General features: G+C 43.5%; 1 protein-coding gene across 1 annotated transcript in view; it reads right to left on the reverse strand.

Moving 5' to 3' along the window:
* Positions 1-21,804, reverse strand: part of LOC139553384 (protein Daple-like) — an 84,253-nt gene that overhangs the window by 43,406 nt on the left and 19,043 nt on the right. Inside the window, exons 4-5 of the mRNA XM_071365661.1 lie at positions 9,606-9,675; positions 321-379 (exon numbers count right to left, since the gene is read on the reverse strand). Of these exons, the coding sequence (XP_071221762.1) occupies positions 321-379; positions 9,606-9,675 (129 nt within the window). The remainder of the gene's footprint in view (positions 1-320; positions 380-9,605; positions 9,676-21,804) is intronic.

Genomic DNA, 21,804 nt, shown 5'->3' on the forward strand with positions numbered 1-21,804 from the left:
AATGTAGAAAATAGTACAAATAAATAAAAACCCTTGAATGAGTAGTTGTGTCCAAACTTTTGACTGGTACTGTACACACAATATGTATAATGTTTGCCAAAGCAGATAGTTCACAGTATAATAAAAGGATATGACTGACTGCTTCCACACCGACTCAGTCTTCAAATGGGAATCTAATTCTAAAGTAGGCCTACCTGGTTGGCTCAATTAAAAGGGGTTGTTAATGTTTTGTAATTTTAACTATATTCATTCAGATTATCATTGAGATCAAATCAATTGTGCAAGAAAGATCTGTTGAATATGTTAGAAAAGGCTGTTACCTGTACAGCACAGCCTAGGATCAACAGCAGCATTCTCTTCACCTCCTCCATGCCCTTGCCTGTTGAAGATGAAAGATGAAGACATAACTTATTAAAACACCCTTTCCTTATAGCCAATTGAGTTTGAGCTCAGATTCGATTTTGGTTTAAATCCCACAGCTCTGCAGGGCAGTCACTATGACACAGCCATAAAGTCATAAAATATCATTTTAAAATCTAACCTTTCCCCTAACCTTAGTGGCACACCAGTCTAATTTTTATCCAATTTAACACTACGATGGAGCCGGAGGAGATGGCTGGCGTTTTACGTTCCCCTAACCAATTGTGTGTGTTTTTTCACGTTATTTGTAACAAATTTTGTACAATGTTTCTGCCATCATATTTTATGACCGAAAAGAGCTTCTAGATATCAGGACAGCGATTACTCAGCCCGTACTGGAGGAATAGGCCCCTCATCCCAGTCATTTACAGGAGAAAGAGACATCGAAGGTGAAGGTCTGGGTGCCTTGTAAGGATCCGACGGCATGCGGGTAATCTCCCTTTACCATAGGTCCCATTTTTATAAAAAACAATTACCTTCATTTAACTAGGCAAGTCCGTTTAGAACAAATTCTTATTTTCAGTGACGGCCTTGTTCAGGGGCAGAATTACAGATTTTTACCTTGTCAGCTCTGGGATTCGATCTTGCAACCTTTCGGTTTCAAGTCCAATGCTCTAACCACTAGGCTACCTGCCGCCTCAACGTACAACGCCCTATTAGCCAACGTACAATCAATGGAAAATAAAATCGACGAACTACGATCACGTATATCCTACCAACAGGACATTAAAAACTAACATCTTATGTATCACCAATTCGTGGCTGAACGACAACATGAATAACATACAGCTGCGGGGTTTTAAGCTTTTTCGGCAAGATAGAACAGCGGCCTCTGGTAAGACAAGGGTTGGCGGTCTATGCATATTTGTAAACAGATGGTGCATGAAATCTAAGGAAGTCTCAATGTTTTGTATCTCATGATAAGCTGTAGACCACACTATTTACCAAGAGCATATTCATCTATATTCTTCGTAGCTGTCTATTTACTACCACAAACCGATGCTGGCACTAAGACAGCACTCAATAAGCTGTATAAGTCCATAAGCAAGAAAACTATCATCCAGGAGGCGGCGCTCCTAGTGGCCGGTGATTTTAATGTCGGGAAATGTAAATAAGTTACCGAATTTCTACCAGCACTTTACATGTGCAACCAGAGGGGGAAAAAATAACAAATAAATAAACTCTATAAACTCTAATAAACTCTTTACTCCACACACAGACACAATCTGACCATAATTATATCCTCCCGATTCCTGCTTACAAGCAAAAACTAAAGCAGGAAGCACCAGTGACTCAGTCAATAAGAAAGTGGTCAGATGAACAGATGCTAAGCTACAGGACTGTTTTGCTAGCAGAGACAGGAAAATGTTCTGGGATTCTTCTGATGTGGTGTGCTCCTCAAAGCCATCAGTCAATGGCTTCATCAATAAGTGCAAAGATGACGTCACCGTACGTACATACCCCAACCAGATGGATTACCAGGACGTGTGCTCCGAGCATGCGCTGACCAACTGGCAAATGTCTTCACTGACATTTTCAACATGTCCCTGACAAAGTCTGTAATACCAACATGTTTCAAGCAGACCACCATAGTCCCTGTGCCCAAAAACACTAAGGTAACCTGCCTAAATGACTACCGACCCATAGCACTCACATCTGTGGCCATGAAATGCTTTGAAAGGCAGGTCATGGGTCACATCACCATTATCCCAGAAACCCTATTCCCACTGCAATTTGCATTCCACCCCAACAGATCCACAGGTGATGCAATCTATTGCACTCAATACTGCCCTTTCCCACCTGGACAAAAGGAACACCTATGCAAGAATGCTATTAATTGACTACAGCTCAGCGTTCAACACCATTGTGCCCTCAAAGCTCATCATGAAGCTAAGGACCCTGGGACTAAACACTTCCCTATGCTACTGGATCCTGGACTTCCTGACGGGCCACCCCCAGGTGGTATGGCTAGGCAACACCACATCTGCCACGCTGATCCTCAAAACAAGGGCCCCTCAGGGGTGCGTACCCCTGTACTCCCGGTTCACTCATGACTGCATTGCCAGGCACGACTCCAACACCATCATCAAGTCTGCCGATGACAACAGTGGTAGGCCTGGTCACCGACAACGATAAGACAGCCTATAGGGAGGAGGTCGGAGACCTGGCCGTGTGGTGCCAGGATAACAACCTCTCCCTCAAAGACAAAGGAGATGATTGTGGACTACAGGAAAAGGAGGACCGTGCACGCCCCCATTCTCATCGACGGGGCTGTAGCGGAGCAGGTTGAGAGCTTAAAGTTCCTTGGCGTCCACATCACCAACCAACTATCATGGTCCAAACACACTGAGAAAGTCCTGAAGCGGGAAAGACAAAGCCTATTCCTCCTCAGGAGACTTGGCATGGGTCCTCAGATCCTCAAAAGGTTTTAGAGCTGCACCATCGAGAGCATCCTGACAGGTTTAATCACTGCCTGGTATGGCAACTGCTCGGACTCCGACCGCAAGGCTCTAGAGGGTGAGTGCATATGGCCCAGTACATCACTGTGGCTAAGCTTCCTGCCATACAGGACCTCTATACCAGGCGGTGTCAGAGGAAGGCCCTAAAAATTGTCAAAGACTCCAGCCACCCGTGTCATAGACTGTTCTCTCTGCTACCACACGGCAACCGGTACCGGAGCAACAAGTCTAGGTTCAAAAGGCTTCTTAACTGCTTCTACTCCCAAGCCATAAGACTCCTGAACAGTTAATCAAAGGGCTACCCAGAACCTACTTTTACACTACTGCTACTCTCTGTTAACATAGTCACTAACTCTACTTTCATGTACATATTACCTCGACTAACCGGTTTAGAGAAATGTTTGCAAATTTATTGAAAATGAAAGAGAAATATCAAATCGACATAAGTATTCACACCCGAGTCCAATACATGTTAGAATCACATTTTGCGTCAATTACAGCTGTGAGTCTTTCTGGGTAAGTCTTAGAGCTTTGCACACCTGGATTGTACAATATTTGCACATTCTTTTCAAAATTCTTCAAGCACTGTCAAGTTGGTGGTTGATCATTGCTAAACAGCCATTTTCAAGTCTTGCCATTGATTTTAAAGCCAATTTAAGTCAAGACTAACTAGACATGGGAACATTCAATTAGAAAACCTCCCAGGTCTTTGTGGTTGAATCTGTGTTTGAAATGCACTGCTCGACTGAGGGACCTTACAGATAAAAGTATGTGTGTGGTACAGATGAGGTAGTCATTAAAAAATTATGTTAAAACACTATTATTGCACACCGAGTCCATGCAACTTGACTTAAGCATATTTTTACTCCTAAACGTATTTAGGCTTGCCATAACAAAGGGGTTTAATTGTTAGAGTCAAGATATTTCAGCTATCATTTAATACATTTTTAAACATAATTCCCTTTGACATTATGGGGTATTGTGTGGCACAAAAGCTCAATTTAATACATTTTTAATTCAGGCTGTAAGACAACATCTGCAAAAGTTAAGGGGTGTGAATACTTTCTGAAGGCACTGTATAGCCAATTGGCTTTTCAGCAGGCCTATCTAGTGGTAAGGGAAGACCCCCATGAAATGGACAAAAATGAATGGCTACTTATTGGCATTGGGCGAACCATATACACAAATCGCAAACACCCCTCAAATGGACGGCAGTTCATCAAAAACATACTGCAAGCGGAACATGGCAAATGCCAGGTCTCACTATCCAAAAATCCCTGAGGGGGTGAGCGCGCTCCTTTGTAGGATTTCATATGGGAAATGGTCAAAGTCAGGTCTCAGGGGTGAAATTTTCTAAATCTAATTTTTTTCAAAATTGTAAACCCTCATGTCAAGTATGTTTTGTACCATTTTTCAAAATGTATTTTTCTTGTCAATTATATATATGTAGTAACCAGACTACATTTTTCTTATTATATTCAGTTTGCCCAAAAGGCCTTTGTTTTGTCCATTTGCCATATATGATCATAGGAAGTTAGCCAGAGCCCAAAAGTCAGTGAACCATGTCCAAATGGCATATATAATGTCGAGATGGCCTATATACTGACCAAATGATATACATCACTATGTTAAGCCCTGAAATCAACCTAGAAGATCTATTTGATCACAGGAAGTCAGAATTTCTCATGCGTGTTGATTCAGCATGTCCATTTCGTAATGGGAAGTACTTATGGATATACATTGGCAATGGACATTGTTAACTTGCAGAAGAACATGTTCACACTGACAATATAGCATGTGTGTAATTGGACACTGTCCAATCGCTTGTTGGTGTTGATTTCAGCCTGTCCATTTGGTGAAGGTAAATCCCTCATTAAATATATTGGAAATGTATAATTGTACACTGTCCATTTGCAATGTATTAGAATGTGCATTTAGCATCACGAATTGGACATGCTCTAATATACTGCAGAAATGCCCAATTGACTGGCTTGTTGAACTCGGGATGGCCGAGCAGTGATAGTGGTTCCTCTCCATCACTCGTTGGTGTTGATTTCAGCCTGTCTATTTGGTGATGGGAAATCCCTCATTAAATACAATGGAAATGTACACTGTCCATTCGCAATGTAAAACGCACAATGCCAATATATTATACTGTCATCAAGTCAGCCATCAGTCAATAAGATATCATACTGACACCAAACTTATACATACTGACAAACTTACTTTGTCCAACTCTTTTAGAAGCCAACTATCGCATATTTCAAAGCCGGCCCACAATTCATAGCGCCTTCTGTTAAAACCATTATTATTTTATTTTTAAATTGGAGCCGCGGGTCCAGTTCTGACATTGAACAATGTCAATGTACCTAGTCTTGTGATTCTTGTACTTCTCTAAATGTCGTCTTTTTTGCGACGTTAAATGAATTGAAGACATTGCAAATGGACGAGGCTGTTTCTCAGCCTGAGAACCTTCTAGAGACACATAACTCACCGTGCACTACCGACTTAAGCTCTAAAGTTTCAGAGCTCTAGGTCTGACGGTTCTTTGATGGTTCGAACGCAGGTAACTATTGCAGGCTCTGTGTGTCTGTAAGCCCCACACTATGTCACTCCATATTGACTGTGTGTGTGAGAGAGAACAGAAAAATCACATGGACCACCCAAAATCCGCCTTAATGGTATCGCCTGAACACGCCTCAACTTAAAAACAAAATGTATTTAAGCATCATGAAATTGACTTTATCTATCGTAGTTTACGAGAATTCGTACAAATGGATGGTTATACAGTTGAAGTCAGAAGTTTACATACACTTAGGTTGGAGTCATTAAAACTCGTTTTTCAACCACTCCACAAATGTATTGTTAACAAACTGTAGTTTTGGCAAGTCGGTTAGGACATCTGCTTTGTGCATGACACGAGTAATTTTTCCAACAATTGTTTACATACAGTGAATTATAAGTGAAATAATCTGTATCACAAATCCAGTGGGTCAGAAGTTTACATACACTAAGTTGACTGTGCCTTTAAACAGCTTGGAAGCTTCCAGAAAATTATGTCATGGCTTTAGAAGCTTCTGATAGGCTAATTTCACATCATTTGAGTCAATTGGATGTGTACCTGTGGATGTATTTCAAGGCCTACCTTCAAACTCAGTGCCTCTTTGCTTGACATCATGGGAAAATCTAAAGAAATCAGCCAAGACCTCAGAAAAAATATATAAATTGGAGACCTCCACAAGTCTGGTTCATCCTTGGGAGCGATTTCCAAATGCTTGAAGGTACCACGTTAATCTGTACAAACAATAGTACGCAAGTATAAACACCATGGGACCACGCAGCCGTCATACCGCTCAGGAAGGAGACGCGTTCTGTTTCCTAGAGATTAACGTACTTGGTGCGAAAAAGTGCAAATAAATCCTAGAACAACAGCAAAGAACTTTGTGAAGATGCTGGAGGAAACGGGTACAAAAGTATCTATATCCACAGTAAAACGAGTCCTATATCGACATAACCTGAAAGGCCGCTCAGCAAGGAAGAAGCCACTGCTCCAAAACCACCATAAAAAAAAGACAGACTACGGTTTTCAACTGTACATGGAGAAATGTCCTCTGACTGTTTGTCCATAATGACCATCGTTATGTTTGGAGGAAAAAGAGGGATGCTTGCAAGCCGATGAACACCATCCCAAACGTGAAGCACTGGGGTGGCAGCATGATGTTGTGGGGGTGCTTTGCTGCAGGAGAGACTGGTGCACTTCACAAAATAGATGGCATCATGAGGTAGGAAAATTATGTGATATTGAAGCAACATCTCAAGACATCAGTCAGGAAGTTAAAGCTTGGTCACAAATGGTCCTTCCAAATGGACAATGACCCCAAGCATACTTCCAAAGTTGTGGCAAAGTGGCTTATGGACAACAAAGTCAAGGTATTGGAGTGGCCATCACAAAGCCCTGACCTAAAATCCTATAGAAAATGTGTGGGCAGAACTGAAAAAGCGTGTGCGAGCAAGGAGGCCTACAAAACATGACTCAGTTACACCAGCTCTGTCAGGAGGAATGGGCCAAAATTCACCCAACTTCTTGTGGGAAGCTTGTGGAAGGCTACCCAAAACAATTGACCCAAGTTAAACAATTTAAAGGCAATGCTACCAAATACGAATTGATTGTATGTAAACTTCTGACCCACTGGGAATGTGATGAAAGAAATAAAAGCTTAAATAAATCACACCACTATTATTCTGACATTTCACCTTCTTAAAATAAAGTGGTGATCCTAACTGACCTAAGACAGGGAATTTTTACAATGATTAAATGTCAGGATTGTGAAAAACGGAGTTTAAATATATTTGGCTAAGGTGTATGTCAACTTCCGACTTCAACTGTATTTTTCCTTACATCGTAGGGTTATGTACTTTGACGTGAAGCGGTCAAATTAACACTGTATTACTGTTTTCAACCTTCAATCCCACAAAATGTGCATTAACGCAAAGAGCGTTGTGGCCTCGATGCCATCTTGTTTCTGGGCTAAAAGTACATTTGGCCACCCCTGTGCTCACCGAGTTTCGTTTGAAGTCTTTTCCGTTTACGAGAAACGGCCATGTCCATTTGCCATATACAGCCAGCTGGTGGAATATTCCGGAAGAGCAGAATAATAATTTTTTAATTACAATTTGATATTGCGGAAACCAATTGCCCAGGAAACGTATTTTATTTTTTACTTCCCGGAACACCGCGTCCAGGGGGACGACCTGAAGCCTTCGGCCTATTTTAATAAAACACTCGCAGACGTCCAGTAAGGGACCGTCCATTTGCAATATGAAGATCCTCATCAATCATAAAGGAAATGACAAGCGTCATCCCAATAAACGTCAACCTGCCAGGCAGGCAGCAAATCCCAAATGACAGTTTTGTGGACCTCTCCCATCCCCCCAGTTCTTACACCAGTGGGCTGGAAAATCTCTCCCATCACTGATGGGTAGGATGCCATCAGTTAGTGGGTCAATCATTAAAATCTGACACAGCTCAGGATTATGTTTGTGTGTTTTTGTGGACGTAGCAAGCCCTTAATTTTTGAAAGACACATGATTGTAAAAAAGTATTTACCATGTCGTTTTGTGCAGGGTTTGTCTGGGATCAGCTGTGTGTGTGTGTGTGTGTGTGTGTGTGTGTGTGTGTGTGTGTGTGTGTGTCCATCCCCTTGGGCCTGGAAGGGACTTAAAAAAAGCTTGATCAACACTCTGGGGAAAGGGCAACACTGTTGCCAGGGAGACCCTGTCTGCGACCCAGCTCTGCCCTTATTCCATTGAGACCAACTAAAAAGACAAAAGAGGTACACAGGGCAGGCAGTGCTGTAACCCTGAGAGGAGCTTTTCACTGTTTCTAATCTACACTTAACATAGGAAGTCATGGAAAAGCTAACTTCCTAAGGCCATTCAATACAAACATAACGCGTCAATCCACACACAATAATATTAACACATACCCCATTAACCAATATTGAGATTCAGTTCACATACCAAGGCTGGCTTACAGCTAAAGCCTCCCAACAACTCCACCATTCAATGTTAGACCACTATTGTCCTTGATTGCTAAACACGTTTTCATACGGAACCAATCAAGAGGCCTAGATCAAGATAACTTGGCTCCCGAAAGGAAAATAAAAAATTAAGCCACATGGGTCCTGATAAGTTATTTGTGTGTTTGACAGACAGTTGCAGGAACCAACATGCAAAACAAGCGTGCGAGCGGCATGGTAGTGGCCCAACCCATGAAAGGCCTAGCCACCGGGAGGAGAAGGAACAACATTGTCTGGCAGTGAAGCTGAACACTTCAAACATGACGTCATTATCCTGGAGATACTCTACTCTCACGCCAGCAGTTACAAAAGCCATAGAAATAACTGGTCTGGTGTTCCTTTTATTCATTCATGCATACTGTACCGCACGGCAAGTACATACATGAACTACATAGAGTATGTGTAAACTACGGGGTATTAGCTTTATGGAGTCATCTAGCTAGGTGGAGTTTCAAAAAAGTCATATGGGACAGAGTCGGAATAAACCACACTAGCTAGATTTAAACTCATGACAGAGTAGTGTACACAATATACGGTTCTGGGTTCAGAGATTAAAATTAGATGAGGAAACAAAAACAACTCTTCCTTCTCATAAAAGTTTAGTTGTTACTAATCAGACTAGATGGTCCCATCAAGGCTCAATATACCATAGTAGCCTTAGGTGAACTATCCCCAGCTATACCTGTATCTTGCGGACAGCAGCCCTCTCTGACCTTTCACACCCACTATATAAGGTCTGACGGTCTCCATAGCCACATCTAGCCATATCAGGTCTATGCTGGCGAGGTTGTCGACACCAGGCCGGAGAGCCCACACACTCAGCACTCTCCATGGCCTGATTAGCCTCCTATAGATAGAAGGGCTCCAAAGGACTTTTCCTGCCTTTCCCACTTCCTGACTGACTCCAGTAAAAGGCCACAACATGTGCATCCTTTCCACCCCAACAGGCCCTCATTCAGAACAGTATCTGGACCGAGATTACAAGGGAATACGTAAAGGCATTTGTAAGCACTTATTGTGAGTGTGAACAAGAGATGGGGACCCCTAACTTAAATATTGCACTAGCCAGCTAGCCAACTGGATTTAGAGGCGTAGCTACCCGAGGCTTGTTGTGAGTTTGTGAACAAGAGAATGAGCACCACAGTACCTGAGAGGGGGTCCTTCGCGATGGTCAGCACATTAGGCAGGGTCATCAGGATGAGCTGCTGGAGACTGTCCTGAAAACACAGAGGAGAACATACCGGATTAAGTAAGAGCAGGACCAGAGGAAGGAAACCATTGCAGCAGAAGTACTGTCGACTTGAAACGCAGTGCAGGGGTTAACTAGGCTAACTAATAAAGCCACAGACTTCAGCTAGAACAGAACAGGAAGCTTCCACTGGCATGAATTTGAAGGGTGAAGTCGCTAACAGAGCTTGAACAGAGACCCACAGCAAGGTGGGAAAGGGAAACGTATTAAACACAGACAGGAAATATTGATGGAAAGGACCATTTTCAGTTTGTAGAGAACACGTTTGGGGAGGAGGGGAGTTCATACAGTAACCAATGCATTGCCCAGCTGTAACAATCTCCTAGTGAGAGAGAATATGGGCAGGGTTGTAATAACACACAAAACATTTTTTGTTGGGAATCAGGAAGGAACACAATCACATACATACAACACGTGCATGCATGTACATACTGTTTGTTCTCTCGTTTGTCACTCACATGGGTAACAAATGGAATGCTCAATGTTTGTCTGTGTGAGAGAATGGACCAGAGGAACAATGGACACCTTGGTAACAAGCTATAACACATCACACAGACACAGTAAACCAGACCCAACACGTCCAAATGACCTTAGCTCCTCGTTCAAACACACACCTACATAGAAAACATTACACCCACACAACTTGACACGGGTAGGTCACCTGTAATGGTTATTGCTGTAAACCCCAGGCACATGCTTCAAACAACTCCTTGTAGTAAAGTGAACAACGTGACTCGTTGGAGAATTTAACTGTCTTCAGGTAATACTGCAGGATATGTAAAAAGGGAAAACTGAAAGATTAGGGTCAGGTTAGCCTCATTCTGAGAGAGAGAGTGCGAGAGAAAAAGAGAGCGATAGCAAGAGAGCATTAGCACAGAAGTTACTATGACATCTTTACTCCTTCTCTTTCCCTCCTTTCCCATACAGGTTTCACTGGACTCTGGAGGCATTAGAATAGACAGGCCTGGGGGAGAATCAAAGGGCCTGCCGCCACTACAAGGGAGGGGCCTTCTGTATAGAGGGGCTGGATGGTGGTGGTGTGGGGTAATGACTACTTTCACTCTCCCTCCCTTCTATTGCAGCAGACCCTTGGCAGAGGCCCCAGCCTAGCTACAGCTCTATTGTCAGGTGAAAACCGTTGGACATTCCATTTGTTACCCACGTCATCCTGAGAAACCTCTAACACAAAAAACACCCCCCACGTCTCTGTTTCAAATGCACTGAACTAGAAAGCCAGAGCACAAGATCGGTAAAGAAACAGCAGAACAGAGCCGAGTCTAACTGCCTGCTAGGCTCCTCATCTTACACTAGCAGCAGCTCAGTGAAAATGTCACCAGGTGTTGCTTGTCCTTAGTTCCCCTGGTAGTCCATAAATTCCATGGTGCAAATAGATAAACATAGAGACACATGACATAGATCCAGACATGAAACAATTGTTCTATTCCTTGATTAGCCAGATTTTTACATTATTTTAAAATGAAGTTATGCTCGGCATGGCTTTGAGTTGCTGTGGTAGTTTGTTCCACTCAACCGTGACAGTATATAAAAAAGGTGATCTTACAAGATACTCTACCCTTTTCTCTACAGATAGCCAGACTAGCTGTTTAAAATGCTCGACCTTCGATGAGTACGAGGAGGGAGTTAAGCACAGTTTCCACCAGCTTGTTTTGGCTGGTCTGTAGCTTATTTTTTAGCTGTTTAGGGATGCTGGTGAACCATGATGTGCACGCATAAAAGTGATACTGAACTAGCGCACCTGTCAGTGTCATTAGGCTGTCACTATCAAGATATTTTGAGGTCCGAGATTGGAATAGAATTTTGTGGTTTACTTTGTCAAAACCTTCACGGCCATAGTGTCACCAGTCAAGTACCCAACCAATTCACACCCAAGGTAGCTGACCAAGGTTTTTTGTGTAACCACTGAGTTGCCCACGTGGACACTAAAACCAGGGGACCTTCAAGCTTTACTCTGGATTCTATCTTTTCCAATATGCAGAGAAAGGTTTTCTGAAAGGAATTTACTGATATTGGATAACTCTGCACTAAAGATCTTTTCCACTGAGGCTTTGTTCTTATGGGACACCAGTAGAGCAGTCATCTGCATAGAAAATCAATTACGAGAGCAGGCTGATTTCATATTGTTAACGTGTGTATCTTCATGCTCCTAGACCTTAGTCCTGCATTCGACACCAATCGAGCCCAACATTCTTTTGGAGGGATTGGAAACCACATTTGGTTTACGCGGACAAGTTCAGATCTGATCTGTCAGAAATATATCAGTTAGTCTCTGTGGATGGCTTGTCCCCTGACAAATCAATGGAAAGATTCGGTACTCCTCAAGGTTCCATTCTAAGACCACTACTGTTCTCTATCTTCCCGCTTGGTAATGTCATTCGGAAACACAATGTCAACATTCACTGCTATGCGGATGACACACAAGCAGTACATTTCGATCAAACATGGTGAAGCCCCAAAATTGCCTACCCTGGAAGCCTGTGTTCCAGACATAAGGAAGTGGATGGCAGCAAATGTTTAAAAGTAAAACAAAACAGTGACGCTAGTTCTACAAATTAACGTACAAATTATGGACTTGCTCCTATCCCTCTCACCAATTTGGTTCTGCAGTACATAGCTACACGTACGTTACGGTCACAACACACAGGCCTCGTTATTATTCCTAAAATTTCTAAGCAAACAGCTGGAGGCAGATATTTTGACTATAGAGGTACATTTTTGTGGAATGGTCTGCCGATCCACGTGAGATCCATGTCAGTCTCAACCTTTAAGTCTTTACTGAAGACATCTCTCAGTAGGTCCTATAATTGAGTGTAGTCTGGCCCAGGGGTGTGCAGGTGAATGGTAAGGCACTGGAGTGACGAACCACCTTTGCCGTCTCCCCTCTCTCCACTGGGATTCTCTGCCTCTGACCCTATTACGGGGGCTCAATCATTGGCTTGCCCTTCCTGTCCTCGGGCTCATATAGTGGGGGAGATCTACGTGGGCTATACTCAGCCTTGTCTCAGGGTAGTAAGTTAGTGGTCTGTTGATATCCCTTTAGTGGTGTGGAGAAAGTGATTTGGCAGTGGTTGGGTTTATATCTTGCCTGGTTGGCCCTGTCCCGGACAGGGCCACAGTGTTCCCCGATCTCCCGTCTCCAGTATCTATGCTGCAATAGTCTATATGCCGGGGGGCTAGAGTCAGTCTGTCATATCTGGTGCAATTCTCATGTCTTATCTGATGTCCTGTGTAATCTTAGGTACTCTACTCTAATTCTCCCATCTCACACTTTCCTTCTCTCCCCTCCCGGTGGACCTGAGCCCTAGGACCATGCCTCAAGACAACATGACCTGATGACTCCTGGCTGTTCCTGTCCCCAGTCCATCTGGTTGTGCTGCTGATCCAGTTTCTGGTGTTTTGCCTGCAGCTATGGAACCCTAACCTGTTCACAGGTCATGCCATCTTGTCCCGGACCTGCTGTTCTGACCCCCTCACTCACGCCTCCCCTAATAAAGTATGTTAAAAACAATAGATGTGTCAGTGGAGTGGGACTTTCTAAAACCAGACCAAGAATATTAGTCTTGATCTATTCCTCTGTTCATAAATTACTTTTCCCAGCACTTTAGACAGCACACTCAAAATAGACACATCTATAGTTAACCTTGTTGGTTGTTCGGCCATTCTTGTGGATAGGGATCACTCTAGCATGTTTTGTAACTGTGGGAACTCTGCCTTATTTAATCAACATCTTTATTGAGCAAGACTTTACTACTTCTCTGTTATTAACAGATGCTTGGGTTTGGGTGCAACATTAGTAAATAAGCATGGTGCATCTGGACTGGAGCCTCTTATGGCCATAAAAAACAGACTGTCTGACTAGAGGGCCCCATATGTCTGTTATTCTGTTACACCTCATCAATATTCAAACACAGGCTTACGTTCTATCCATCACACCCCCAGGCCTTTTTAGAAAACACCTATTAATATTTAAATAGATCAATTTAGGGAAGCAACATCATTAAACAATTTCCCATTACAATATTTGTATAATATGGCTAGCACTGGGGCTTTGTAGAGGTGTTACAGGGTGTTACAGGCTCAAGCCATCATGTTGTTTCAGCAGGCAGGTGATCATCGAGAGGAACTTGAGGGAGAACGGCAGCCTATCGGTTTACCCCCTGGAGGACGGGCCAGTGAGGACACTAACAGTAGCTGCAGGTGTTGGCTATGATGCATAGCTAAATAGAGTTCCCTAGCTATCTCTGTCTACAACCCAAATGGCACCATATTCCCTTTATAGTGCACTACTTTTGACTAGGCTCTGGTCAAATGTAGCGCACTATAAAGAGAATAGGGTGTCATTTAGAAAGCATAATCTCTTTGCCTGGTCAACTCCTGCTGTCAGCTAGTCCAAATCATCTCAATCAGCATAACAGAAACCAAACCAGTGTAAATTAAACATGACAACAGCCAGGCAGATGGTGCCTTCAAGGCTCTAATTAGACCTTATTGATGGAGATATTTGCCTTGTTTTTCCAGTACTGGGTCATAATCATTAGGCACAAATAAAATAAAAATTATAATTGAAATGACAAACAGGGAGGGAGGGACTACCTGGACTTGTCCAATCAGAAAATATATATATTTTCAGTTTACCGTTTAAAAGGGTGATGGAGATGCTATGGTAGGCCCAACTGAACACAACACTGGTTTATCAGCCATGTTAGTGGAAAACAGGCTGGGACACACTAAGTTGTCTGGTTTACATTATTGATTAGTGCAGATCGATTTCAGCCTGCAGGAACAGGTGAGGTCATGTTCAGGTACTGGAGTCAAATCTCTCCTCTCCTACCCTCTCTCCATTACCCACCCAACAATGGTAACTCCTTCAGTACAAAAACAAAAATAGTTTTTGGCTGACCTCATCCCTTCGTGTGCGCAGGTGTGTATTGTGCAATAGGTAGACGTGTCCCTTGACAACAGCCATCTCCTCAACTGTAAAATCTACCTTTGTTTAAACAGGGAAGTGGGGAGGAGAAAGAAAATGACTTCATGATCATCATCTACAGCTCAGTAACATAATGGAACCATCATTGGGAGGAATGGCTTTGAAGATGTGTTGGGACCAGAGGGTCAAAGAAAGATCACTGGCCAGAAATTTGGAAAAAAATCAAATAATTTTGCCTGGGCCTTATTTCCTCTTCCTCTGTTGCTATGCAGAACAATACAGAGCTGTGCAATCTAGGACATCCATAGGCCACGTGTTTTTGTTTGTTTTTCTGGACCTTTGGCTTGATGGTGCTTCTACACCTGCATTGCTTGCTGTTTGGGGTTTTAGGCTGAGTTTCTGTACAGCACTTTGAGATATCTGCTGATGTAAGAAGGGCTTTATAAATACATATGATGGTTATTTGGAGACCGATAGGCTATTCACATTAAGCTGATGGAGAAGCTGTAGACCAAGTGTTTCAAATTCTACATGTACGTCATTAGGAGTGAGACGAGTCAGCAAGTGAAAGCAAGCACAAGTGAAAGGTTGAGACAAAAGCAAAAGCTTCAGCCTCCTCTCCTCCTCCCCAACCAAACAAGATCAAGGAGACAGCAGAGACAGGCTAGGTAGCTCCGACCAGTGCTGGGCTCGACACAGTAACAGTCAGAGAATGTTCCCCCAGGCATCTCTCTTCCAATCACAGAGCCTCTCTCTTCCAATCACAGAGCCTCTCTCTTCCAATCACAGAGCCTCTCTCTTCCAATCACAGAGCCTCTCTCTTCCAATCACAGAGCCTCTCTCTTCCAATCACAGACAGCCCATGGGAACAGCAGGACTCCTGCTTCCATCCACTCCACCAGGGCTGCTTCAAAAGCACCATACAGTTGAAGTCGTAAGTTTACATACACTTTAGCCAAATACATTTAAACTCAGTTCACAATTCTTGACATTTAATCCTAGTAAACATACCCTGTCTTAGGATCAACACATCATTTTAAGAATGTGAATTGTCAGAAAAGTAGTAGAGAGAATTATTTATTTCAGCTTTTAGTTCTTTCGTCACATTCCCAGTGGGTCAGAAGTGTACATGCACTCAATTAGTATTTGGTAGCATTGCCTTTAAATTGTTTAACTTGGGTCAAATGTTTTGGGTAGCCTTCCACAAGCTTCCCACAAGAAGTTGGGTGAATTGTGGCCCATTCCTCCTGACAGAGGAGGTGTTACTGGTGTAACAGTCATGTTTATAGGCCTCCTTGCTCACACATGCTTTTTCAGTTCGGCCCACACCTTTTCTATAGGATTAAGGTCAGGGCTTTGTGATGGCCACTCCAATACCTTGACTTTGTTGTCCTTAAGCCACTTTGCCACAACTTTGGAAGTATGCTTGGGGTCATTGTCCATTTGGAAGAACCATTTGCGACCAAGCTTTAACTTCCTGACTGATGTCTTGAGATGTTGCTTCAATATATCCACATAATTTTCCTACCTCATGATGCCATCTATTTTGTGAAGTGCACCACCCCTCCTGCAGCAAAGCACCCACACCACATGATGCTGCCACCCCTGTGCTTCACGGTTGGGATGGTGTTCTTAAGCTTGCAAGCCTCCCCCTTTTTCCTCCAAACATAATGATGGTCATTATGGCCAAACAGTTCTATTTTTGTTTCATCAGACCAGAGGACATTTCTCTAAAAAGTACACTTTGTCCCCATGTGCAGTTGCAAACCATAGTCTGGCTTTTTTATTTTTTTATGGCGGTTTTGGAGCAGTGGCTTCCTCCTTGCTGAGCGGTCTTTCAGGTTATGTCAATATAGGACTTGTTTTACTGTGAATATAGATACTTTTGACCCGTTTCCTCCAGCATCTTCACAAGGTCCTTTGCTGTTGTTCTGGGATTGATTTGCACTTTTCACACCAAAGTTCGTTCGTCTCTAGGAGACAGAACGCGTCTCCTTCCTGAGCGGTATGACGGCTAAGTGGTACCATGATGTTTATACTTGCGTTCTACTGGTTTGTACAGATGAACGTGGTACCGTCAGGCATTTGGAAATTGCTCCCAAGGATGAACCAGACTTGTGGAGGGATACAACATCTTAGCTGATTTCTTTTGATTTTCCCATGTTGACAAGCAAAGAGGCACTGAGTTTGAAGGTAGGCCTTGATATACATCCACAGGTACACCTCCAATTAACTCAAATTATGTAAATTAGCCTATCAGAAGCTTCTAAAGCTTGACATCATTTTCTGGAATTTCCAAGCTGTTTAAAGGCAGTCAACTTAGTGTATGTAAACTTCTGACCCACTGAAATTGTGATAGTGAATTATAAGTGAAATAATCTGTCTGTAAACAATTGTTGGGAAAATTACATGTGTCTTGCACAAAGTAGATGTTCTAACCGACTTGCCAAAACTATAGTTTGTTAACAAGAAATTTGTGGAGTGGTTGAAAAAACAGTTTTAATGACTCCAACCTAAGTGTATGTACACTTCTGACTTCAACTGTACATACTAATGTGTGTACTGTGTAACTGGGAGAAAGCAGAGACAATCTCATCCAAGAGACATTTAGGTATTGCACTTAAAATAAAGGAATTCCCTTCCCTCCTATTCCAATGTATTGTATTTTAGTTGTACACTGTAAACAATGGGCTGTATAGACAGAGCTCCATGACCAGGTTATTATAAGAGGAAGAGAGACCACACCCAAAACAGTTTTCCTGAGGAGAAGACAACACTATAGTCTATAAACAGTGCTGCTGCGTTAGGGAAGCCCTACAGTAAGGATGAAGCTCTTGTACTATGGGATGAGGCCCCACAAGCACATTATAAACTCAGCAAAAAAATAAAACATCCTCTCACTGTCAACTGCATTTATTTTCAGCAAACTTAACATTTGTAACTATTTGTATGAACATAAGATTCAACAACTGAGACAAACTGAACAAGTTCCACAGACATGTGACTAACAGAAATGGAATAATGTGTCCCTGAACAAAAGGGGGAGTCAAAAGTAACAGTATCTCTCCCTAGCCCTCACCCTCCGATCCAACAGGTCCCAGACGTGCTCAATGGGATTGAGATCCGGGCTCGTCTCTGGCCATGGCAGAACACTGACATTACTGTCTTGCGGGAAATCACGCACAGAACGAGCAGTATGGCTGGTGGCATTGTCATGCTGGAGGGTCATGTCAGGATGAGCCTGCAGGAAGGGTACCACATGAGGGAGGAGGATGTCTTCCCTGTAACGCACAGCGTTAAGATTGAGCTTGTTTTCATTGCAGGCAATCTGATGATGTGACACACCACCCCAGACCATGACAGCCCCTCCATCTCCAAATCGATCCCGCTCCAGAGTACAGGCCTCGGTGTAACGCGCATTCCTTTGACGATAATCGCGACTCTGACCATCACCCCTGGTGAGACAAAACCACGACTCGTCAAGTGAAGAGCACTTTTTGCCAGTCCTGTCTGGTCCAGCATAAGGTGGGTTTGTGCCCATAGGCAACGTTGTTGCCGGTGATGTCTGGTAAGGACCTGCCTTACAACATGGCCTACAAGCACTCAGTCCAGCCTCTCTCAGCCTATTGCGGACAGTCTGAGCACTGATGGAGGGATTGTGCCTTCCTGGTGTAACTCGGGCAGTTGTTGTTGCCATCCTGTACCTGTCCCGCAGATGTGATGTTCGGATGTACCGATCCTGTGCAGGTGTTATTACACGTGGTCTGCCACTGCGAGGACGATCAGCTGTCCGCCTTGTCTCCCGGTAGCGCTGTCTTAGGCGTCTCACAGTACGGACATTGCAATGTAGTGCCCAGGCCACATCTGCAGTCCTCATGCCTCCTTGCAGCATGCCTAAGGCACATTCACGCAGATGAGCATGGACCCTGGGCATCTTTCTTTTGGCATTTTTCCAGAGTCAGTAGAAAAGGCCTGTTTAGTGTCCTAATTTTTCATAACTGTGACCTTAAATTGCCTACCGTCTAATCTGTTAGTGTTTTAACGACCGTTCCACAGGTGCATGTTCATTAATTGTTTATTGTTCATTGAACAAGCATGGGAAACAGTATTTAAACCATTTACAGTGAAGATCTGTGAAGTTATTTGGATTTTTACTAATTATCTTTGAGACAGGGTCCTGAAAAAGGGACTTTTCTTTTAGGTGTATGCTAGCAGCTAACTGGTAGTCTTGTGCAGCAGAACTCCGCAATAGCCTGGGGACACAATTAGCTAGCTGGAGACCCTCGAGGGTGTCACAACTAGGAACAGTCTGGCAGTGTGCCAAACCAACACCCTGCACCCAACTGCTGCTACCTGCCACCCTACCTACCTACCTACACAAACAGCAAAATAACTGAAGATATTACCAGGCTGCACTGGAAACAGATTAGTACCTGTCTCCATCACAGGGTACACACTGGCTACCTGGGTTGTTTTTGTCACATTACAGTGAATGAAAAATGCACACAAAAAAAGGCACAGGTCCTTCAATATAATTAAGATGTACTTTTAAAGGGTATGTAATAGTGTATAAAAAAGTGCAGTAAGGTGTATACCATTTCCATACCAAATAAAGAATGATATGTCAATCTTTTTTTTATCTCAATTTTGGTTGAGTGGATGTGCAGTAAAAATCCCAGAGTGGATCAATAGTCATTGTTGAATAGAACAGCCTGGTGAGTGAGAATTTCATCATGTACCAGCAACCCATTTAAAAAGTGCACACCCTATGCCCCCCTTGGTCTGACCGCTGACCCAGGCTATGATCAATAACACAGCTAAGCACACTCCCCTGTGTGTGTGTGTGTGCACACACGTGAGAGAGAAACAACTTGTCAATTAAATTCCCTCAATATACGCGGCCCATCTCCCTTGCTAATTGACCCCCTGCACCATATTCCCTGTGGGGAAGACAGCCTTCCTCTCACAGCACTGACTACACATCTGTAAGCACTCATATCTATACATTTTAACATCTATATCATTCTGTGAATGCTTCTGAAATAATACAGAAAGCTTCTCTCTGCACTGATTGCATCAGCCGAGCTTCAGTGGCTGCAATCAGAGCTTCAGAATTCTAGTCACAGGGTGCTGAATTATTTCTCACCTGGGCGTCTAGTCTACAGTTAAGTCACTAACCACAGAGTATCACATACACTTTATAAAACCATACAGGCTGAGAGATGGGGAATAACTGTCCGTGCAGATACAAATATACTGTTAAGAAAACAGAGATGACAGAGTGATTAGTTGAAAAGACAAAGGGGCTAAAATAAGAAGGAACAGAGCGAGAACTTATTCAACACTGGATTAAACAAACGCTCAAACTTGACAGAGTGAGTAAATAGGGTACCTAGTCTTCCCAGCCTCTCAGACACATGACAGCAACAAACACTAGGCTGACTGGGAGGTTCGCCGCTGTTCACATTTCAAAGACTTTTCTCTGTAACAAATTAATGTGAAATCATTCATAAACATAAAAATAATATTTTGGGCTGTCTGCCATATTTCATAGCCCAGACCTCATTAAGGCTTCTTGCCAAAAGACCTGGGACAAGGACACCCCAGTCGAAAAGAAAGACAAACAAAGAATAAGACTGAAGCAATGTCCGAGACCCCACACTTGATAAATCCCACGGTATGTCCCTCTCAGAGCCGATACACCCACCACAAGGCCTACTAACTCCTCATTCAGTGTGAATGCAACAGCAGGCTGGAAAGAGGCATTCCTGCCACCATGATAACCCCGCCCCCCACTTCTCCTCTCCTTTATTGACTGAGTACAATGACACCTCAACTCCCCTACCCCCCCCCCCCCCCCAGCGTCCATTGAGGGGACGCAGTCTAGTGGAACCCTCCCCAGCTGTTCCATTCTCCTCTGCTGAGTGTGCTGTGACGGTCTGAGGGACAGAGTGGGTTGACATGATCATGTCCCTGAGTGGAGGGTGTAGAGGTCTGGGGGGGTCGGTGTGATAAGGGATGGGTTGACTGGGATAGGGTGACTTGATGACCAAGCCCCTATGGGGTACAAGCAGGGCTGGAGCTGATGTTAGTCTAGTGCCTTTACAGAGTACAGTACACCCGTCTCTACAGCCTAGGGCAACCTGGCTGCTGGAAACCAGTCAATGCCTGCATCGTTGCTTCTATAGTCCAGTGGCAGCAGACCCCTGAAGCTATGAACAGAGGAAGCCAAGTCACCCCTCCATGGGGTGTATGGCCCTGATTATGTTGCTCTAATGTTTGGGCCCAGTGCCACAGAGGACAGGTTGGCAGCAAATGTTGTGTTAAAGTAAAACAGATGCCTATCAAAATACAGTTAACGAACACAGTCAGGGCAGAAATCGCCCATATGGCAATTAAATGCAGACAGACATCGCCCACATGCTTTCCAGCCGAAACAGTTTGTGCATATATTTTGAAGTCATTGTGACATTTTGGACTTCGGTAAGGGTTTCTTCAGCTGTTAAGAAAATAAATTGTGTGCCCTAAGGCAAGCCGAAGTCAGTAGCCAGAGTTCACACCCCTTCGGCGGTGATTGGTCAACAGTAGGGATTCTTCGACTCGTTTTCATGCACATTCTTTGGAGAAATACTGCATCAAACATCTTGGATGAAAAATTGCGCGACTAAGATCTCCGACAAAAACATCAAAATTAATGACAGAACTCGAGTTCAGATAAATTGGGACTACTTTGAGGAAGTATGTCTCAAAGCACTGGCTACAGCGTCTCAAATTTTTTCAAGCTAAGGTCTTTCAAGGGAGTGTGAGCACACGCGTTCGGATTGGCTAGCCGCCAGCTGAACGGAAGCATGCTGCCGCCTTTAGCAATCTGAGATCAATACCAAAAACAGAAAACCCACCCACACACACTGGCTGCCTGTGGCCTGAAATAACTCAGCCAATCATGCAGTCAATCAGGATGTGGACTGGCTGGATCTAGACTAGAGAGGGTTTGCCACATTAGTCAGATCTGGGGTTCTTCATACATTTCAGATCAGCCAGGGGCTTCATAACTATCTAGATTAGAGAGGGTACGTCACATCTCAGACTGCTCTTGGGGCCTCCTTACTGAGGTCATCACGAATAAATCGGATTAACGTTTTAGAGACACAC

The sequence above is a fragment of the Salvelinus alpinus genome, chromosome 25, assembly GCF_045679555.1.
Source record: "Salvelinus alpinus chromosome 25, SLU_Salpinus.1, whole genome shotgun sequence".
In the NCBI taxonomy this organism is placed as follows: Eukaryota; Metazoa; Chordata; class Actinopteri; order Salmoniformes; family Salmonidae; genus Salvelinus; species Salvelinus alpinus.